Source organism: Penaeus chinensis, chromosome 3, assembly GCF_019202785.1.
Source record: "Penaeus chinensis breed Huanghai No. 1 chromosome 3, ASM1920278v2, whole genome shotgun sequence".
NCBI classification, from domain to species: Eukaryota; Metazoa; Arthropoda; class Malacostraca; order Decapoda; family Penaeidae; genus Penaeus; species Penaeus chinensis.
In genome coordinates, this window is record NC_061821.1 from 32,889,394 (window position 1) to 32,896,519 (window position 7,126).

Below are 7,126 nucleotides of genomic sequence, written 5' to 3' on the forward strand. Positions count from 1 at the left end.
TCAGGTTACGTCAAATGTCTAGTATATTCTCCATTTTTTTCATAATTTATCATTGCAATACCAAGTATTAACGTGATCTTTCCAGAGTATATAATGGTTTACTCATGATTGTTCTACAATCTCTACATCGGTTAAATAACCGATGTAGAGATTGTAGAACAAAATTTTAATTACCTCTAATAGAAAAGTTATCAAATGTATAGCTAAAGGCAAAGGGATGTAGAGAGCATATTGTTATATGGTTTTAATTAAGGGGGGGGGGGGAAGTGGTAGACAAGCAATGTGCTTATCCTGCGTCGCTTATATTACTTTAATTTGTGATAAAATGATGGACTGTATCAACGACTTCGTGATCGTTTCATAATATAGGCTTACATCACAGGCAGACATATGAAATAAGATACTGTATATAATCTATATGCCAGTGTATTTATTAGCCTGTATGTTTGTACTGTATATATGTTTCCGATTATGTTCAGTGTTTCGAACGATTTTGAGTTTTATGAGTTACCTCCCACCACATAAGGAACAGCTAAATATCACAAAACTTCAGTCATGGGGAAAAAATCACATCATAAACAAAACGAAAATCTTAGGCCTGTGATTTTTCTATAACAACCTGCCTGCGTTCTCTGGTCTTCGAAAAAGCTAAACGCTAACCCAACCTAACCTAACCCTAGGAGCCTATTACGAACCTGTGAGAGAGCATATGTACTCATTTACCAAAGCTAGCGAAAAACAGGACTGAAAACCTTTTTCTTTTTCTTAATTCATTATTCTCCCATACTCGTAGTTTGCGCCTAATAGAGTATTGATTTGAATTAACAGACTTGAAGCGACTTATTAGTTGATACAGTTGGAGTGTTCATTTCATCTTTTTCATCTACTTCACTACCAATCGCATCGAAGAATATACAAGGAAATCATGTAAATATTGTGTATATAATCAAATATATATTTTTGAAATCGCTGCAATCCTCGATACTCTCAGTGTGACCGCGAACTTCTTACGCCAGCTGGACCGTATGTACCTTGGGAAGCCACAGTCGCTGGCTGCACGACGTCAGGTCAACAGCTCTGGGTTCGCCACCTGGCTCTGCATGGCCCAGGTATTGGTTATTTACAAATTCTTTGTTATTACTGTTTTTAACTGTATGCATTTATTCGTTTTTTAGGAAGTTATCTTGCTTTGTTTGTAATGTGATAAAATATTTTGGGTGTGATTTTCACTTCTAATGTGGTGTGATGGCTATCGAAATACAAGTACGGCGATTATATATGTGTGTGTGTATATATATATATATATATATATGCACACACACACACACACACACACACACACACACATACACACACACACACACACATATATATATATATATATATATATATATATATATATATATATATATATGTATATATATATATATATGCATATATATATATACACACACACCCACACACACCCACACACACACACACACATATATATATATATATATATATATATATATATATATATATATATATATATATGTATATAAACACAAAATGAAAAGTATACGTGGAGTTTAAGCGAGATTAAGTGAGAGAAAAAAAGGAAGAAAAAAAGGCATTATAAATACAAGTGTGAGGAAACAACTGTATTAAAACAAGGATTACATGATATCTTTAGTTTTATGAGAGTTGACAATTCTAAGTAGAAAATTCAGTTTAATTAATATCATCATCACTACCACTGCTTTTACTATTTCTACTATCAGGGTTGTCGGCGTTATTACTATTGGTATTATTAACATTGTTTTTCATTTGTCATTATTATCATTATTGTTATGGCAGCTTAACAGTATTCCTGTAATTGTTATTAGTTATATATGCATTATTATTGATATCCTTTTTTTTCCTTTTGCTTTATATTGTTATAATTGATGTTATATTCTTACTCTCATCGCTGTTATTATCTCCATGATTATTATCAGTGTCATTATTATTATTATCATCATTATTATTACCAATACTACAACTACTTTAACTACTACATCTGTTATGTTTATCACCATCATCATCAAAATCATCATTATCATTATCACCAACATCATCATCATCATCATTACTATTATCATTATTGCCATAATCATGTATTTGTTACTATCGTTATTTTCATTATCATTATTATTGTTTCTATTATCGGTGTAAACATCTCTACGATTATTGTCGTTATTCTTTTTCTCATTATCATTAGAACTATTATCCGTTTCATGGTCATCAGTCAGGGGCGTCATTTCAGCTTTTACTTGGGGGGAGGGGGGTCGGTGAGCGAAGTGACCACATGTTTTTCGGGAGTGAATAACACTCAATAGACTAAAACAAAATCCTACTGGATTAATGTTAAGTCCACATTGACTAAATGTTATGGTGTATTTTAAATTTCTATATATATATATATTTTTTTTTTTTGGGGGGTATTCACGGATAATATATACAAACTGTTATGGTTCTACTACCACTAGTTGCAGTACAGTTTTATGGAAAGAGAGTGAGCATCGTGGTACTGAGGCTGGGGGGGAGGGGGTAGTTGCTGTTGCTGTACAAGTATATTCTGCTTATGTGTCTGTAATCAAATTCAGTTAACTCTAAAAGTTGTGGTACGGACCTTGGTGGGGGCAAGACAGACTTTGATGTGGGCAAACAGAGCTGATCATTGGTTAGTCACCCCATTATAAAGACCTAGTCAACTACATGATGTCAACATGGAATCAAGTAGTTTGTCAAAGACTGCATCGGCGATGGCACCAATTATATATATATATATATTTATATATATTTATATATATACATACATACATACATACATACATATATACAAACATACACATACACACGTGTGTGTGTATGTATATACACACATTATATATATATATATATATATATATATACATATATATGTATATATATCAGTCATCATCATCATCACGGAGTTAACGTTGGCGATCCCGGACTATGCAAGTAACAGGCCCCATGCCAGTCTCACGGTGTAGCCGTCGGTGGACACATGGTTCTGCCAACTCTGCCCCATGATCCAGCTAAGAGACTTGTTACAAAAGGCATCAAGGCAAGGCTCCAAGACAATGGATAACGTCCAGGTTTCGCAACACAAGCAGTATCAAGGCCTTGAAGACACATAGTTTGGTCCTTCTGCATAAGTACCGACATCTCCAAATGCTCTTGTTGATTGAGTTCATGGCTCCTGCCAAACCAATCCGTCTACTTTTTGATCTGACAGCCCAGAGATATGAACTACGTTTCCAAGGTATGCAAAACTCTGTGGCTTCACCGTCATTACCGCAAGCATGGATCGATTGAACGGGTTCCCTTAGCAGGCCCCCAAAGTCCTGAATCTTGGTCTTGGTCTAGGAGACCTCTAGGCCCAAGGGCTTCGCCTCATTGCTAAATGCATCAAGAGCCGCCACCAGTGACTCCAGAGACTCAGATAGGATAGCAAAATTATCAGTGTTGCTTCATACTGATTTTGGATAGTAGCTCTACCCATTATCCAGTCCATGCAGGTGTTGAAAAGTGTTGGTGTAAGGACACAGCCTTGCCTCACCCCTGAATTAACAGGGAAGAAGTTCGACAGGACCCCACCACACTTTACAGCACTTTCAGTACCGTTATATTGGTTTGCTATTAGGCCAATAATCTGTGTTGGAATTCCCCCAAGTCTCAAAATCTCCCATAACAATTCTCGATGCACCAAGTCAAATGCCTTCTTGAGGTCGATGTAGGCTAGAAACAACCCACGGCCGAACTCCCGACGGCGTTCCACAATTACTCTAAGGGTTAGGATACAGTTTATTGTGAACTTGCCAGGGGTGAATCCTGACTGCTCTGGTCTCTGGTGCCTTAGTCGCAGATCCGTTTCAGAAGAATGTGGGCGAAAACCTTGCCTGGTATGTTGAGCAGTGTAATGCCATGGTAGTTGCTACAGTCCCAATGATCCCCTTCCCCTTCCAGAGAGGGATGACAATGCCCCTCAGCAGGTCAGGGGGAATGAAACCAGACTGCATACAAGCTCCGTGCCATTAAGGTAGGAGTTCCTCGCTGATGGGTGGGTCCAGCACAGATATTGTGACACCATTTGCATCCATGCAAACTGTTGGAGTGTCTACCTGGTACAGATGCTCAAAATACTCAGCCCAATGTTCACGAACCCCAACATGATCTGAAATGATTTATCCATACACTGAGCGGACTGCATTCATCTGCGAGAAGGGCTAAGAGTTCACCTTTCTCAAAGCTTGGTAGGCAGGGCGAAATTCATTTACCATGAAATGGCATTCAACCTCCTCAGCAAGATTTCCAATGAACTGTTCCTTGTCCCTTCTCAGCAGTATATGAGCCCTACGCACCAAAGAGCGATGCAAGTCCTGATTGCCATTCAGTTGAGCCATGTGACACACTTCAGGGGCCTCCAATGTCTCTAGGGGGATGAAATCGATCAGAGACTGCCATCGTGAACCCACAGGCACACTCCTCCCTAAGTCTGTTCAAGTGAAACACCCTAGAGTGGTCAATGGAGGGATGATGTGTTTTGAAGTGGACCTGTAGGGTAGCCACTACCAGCCTATGGTCAGTGCCACAGAACTCAGCACTCCGGTAAACCCTGCAATTCTGAAGGATTCTCCAAGTGTTAACAAGAATGTGGTCAATCTCCTTGGCCACAGTACCCATATAGCTATACCATGTCCAGCGATGCGGGTTGAAACGCTGATAGATACCAAGATTCAGAAATCCTCATTCTCTGAAACCTAGCAAAGTCCCAAAGAAGGAAGCTGTTCTCACTGCTGGGATCAGCTCCTGAGCCATGGGGGCCAACAGACATCTTGTAGCCAGCTTGATCACAGCTGGATACCACACTGAAGTCGCCCAGAACAATGTGAATGTCTCGCCAGGGGCAATTGTCTGCCACAGATGTGAGTTTGGTGTATAACGCTACTTTCACATCGAGTTTGCAGAGATCAGTAGGAGCGTACACAGCAATATGAAGCCAAAAGCATGCTTCAGTCTCAATGTCATAATATGCTCATCAACCAGTGTTACCTCAACTTCTGAGAGTTGAAGTCGGTTGGAGATGGCTATGGTTACTCCCTGGAGGTGACGACCATCACCACAACCCAACCAGCAGTAGGTGTACCCATCCAAGGTGGCAGCCACGCTCGTCCTGCCACAAGGACCAGATGTTCCAAGTGCCTACCCGTATAGCTCGCTTTAAGTTAAGCTTCGGGCGGTCGTTCCAGATGGACGCCACTTCTGCCACCCCCACTGACACTGCCCCAAATAAAGGAGGTCGGCAGGCTGTGGGCTCCAACGTCTGCCTGCGGGGTGCTCATGCTGGGTTGGCATCTACTAGGATGCAGGCGGTAGAGAAAGAAAAATTGACAAAAAAACCTTGACTATAGAAAGCAAAATCCCATCCTGTGCCCCAATATTTGCCCTCCCACAGCCCGCCTTGCTTGCTGGGTGGGAGGGACAACACCCCTCCCCCAGCACATCTATTTATTGCAGACGCTGCCGGTGAGTTATCTGGGGGGAAGAGGGCTGTAAGGCCCACCTCACATGAGCCCATTAACCCCAGGGTGACTAACGGGCAGGAGTTGGACGGAGCCAGGGCGTGATCACACGCCGGTGGGCTATGGCTCTGTACTTCCGAGATCCCCCACAGTTTAGCCTGGGACCGTAAGGTGCCCAGTTTCTATGTATAGAGATACATGTATGTATATGTGTGCACGTCTTTATGTATCTATATGAATAAATATATACGTATATGCATATAAATATACATATATATATCTTTATATATGAATATATAATATATATGCATAAATATATATTCATATATATGTATGTATAAATATATATACATATACATATATGTATATATACCTATGTATGTACATAAATATATATGAATATATGTATATATACATATATATGAATATATACAATACATTTACATATATATATATATGAATACGTATAATTAATATACATATATTTAAATATATATAACATGGACAAAGATATATATAAATATATGTATATGCATATATATACACATACATATATGAATATAGATGTATATATGTGTGTGTGTGCTTATATGAATATATAATATATATATGAATATATGTAATATGTATACATAAACATGTATATCTATATATACATGTGTGTGTATATATATGAATACAAACGCGTATATGTATATATATACATATATAATATATATATATATATGTTTGTATACATGTATGTATGTATATATACATATACACATGTTCGTGTGTATATTATATATATATATATATATATATATATATATATATATATGTGTGTGTGTGCATGTTTGTGTGTGTTCATATACATATATATGTGTGCGTGTGTTCATATATATATATATGTATATATATATGATATATATATATGTACGTATGTATACATATGTATATATGTGTGTGTGTGTGTCCGTGTATCATTGAATACTATCATAAATGAAGGAATAATCCGAGACAATGAGTCTGAATTTACTTTTTCCTCTCTGTCTTTTTGTGAGTGTTATTTAATTCTTTCTCTGCCACAGGATTCGTTTGAACTTGGAAACATATCAGGATCCTCAATAGTCACGTGATTTAAAAGCAGCGAGGAACGGCAATGCTAACAAATTGGAAATGGCGGAATACAGACGAAGCGGCCCTTTGTAGCCATTGGTAAAATCGCACTGGATTGAATCTTTGTTCTGGGAAGGGAGGGCTTACAGTCTGTCATGTACAAAGTGGTATTCCAGTCTTTATCTGAGAAATATTTCAGTGGTTCCTGGTAACCTGGCGAAGGGAGGGGTACTTGCTTCCTTCTTCAGGAGCTGTAGGATCTACAGTAGTGTAGGTCCTGGTTACTATCTCTGGTCTGGCTCTTGAAATAGCCGTGTCTTGCCTCCCCCAGACATGGTATGGTGGTCAGAGTCCCTCACCCATTCTGCCGGGTCAGGAAGGTCATGGCTGAACTGGCCGTACGTCGTTCCTACCAATTCTCGGTTTGGTGACTGATATAGCTTCTGCACGCGTGCGTG

The 7,126-nt window shown here is 38.9% G+C and overlaps 2 protein-coding genes across 2 annotated transcripts in view; one reads left to right on the forward strand and one right to left on the reverse strand.

Annotated features, from left to right (window-relative positions):
• Nucleotides 1-1,062: 1,062 nt before the first annotated feature.
• Nucleotides 1,063-7,126, forward strand: part of LOC125045428 — a 14,918-nt gene continuing 8,854 nt past the window's right edge. Inside the window, exon 1 of the mRNA XM_047642668.1 lies at nucleotides 1,063-1,109. The gene's annotated coding sequence lies outside the window, so the exon portion shown is untranslated. The remainder of the gene's footprint in view (nucleotides 1,110-7,126) is intronic.
• On the reverse strand, nucleotides 3,028-4,083 carry LOC125041210. Its single transcript, XM_047636052.1, has 3 exons — nucleotides 4,070-4,083; nucleotides 3,670-3,902; nucleotides 3,028-3,170 (listed from the first exon to the last, which is right to left on the reverse strand). The coding sequence occupies exons 1-3, from the start codon at nucleotides 4,081-4,083 to the stop codon at nucleotides 3,028-3,030; spliced, it is 390 nt and encodes a 129-aa protein (XP_047492008.1).

Bases quoted from the DNA above. Each gene is read 5' to 3' on its own strand.
- LOC125041210 (XM_047636052.1), bottom strand. The intron at 3,171-3,669 runs GTACTGAAAGTG...TGTGTCTTCAAG, and splicing joins AATAGCAAACCAATATAACG to GCCTTGATACTGCTTGTGTT.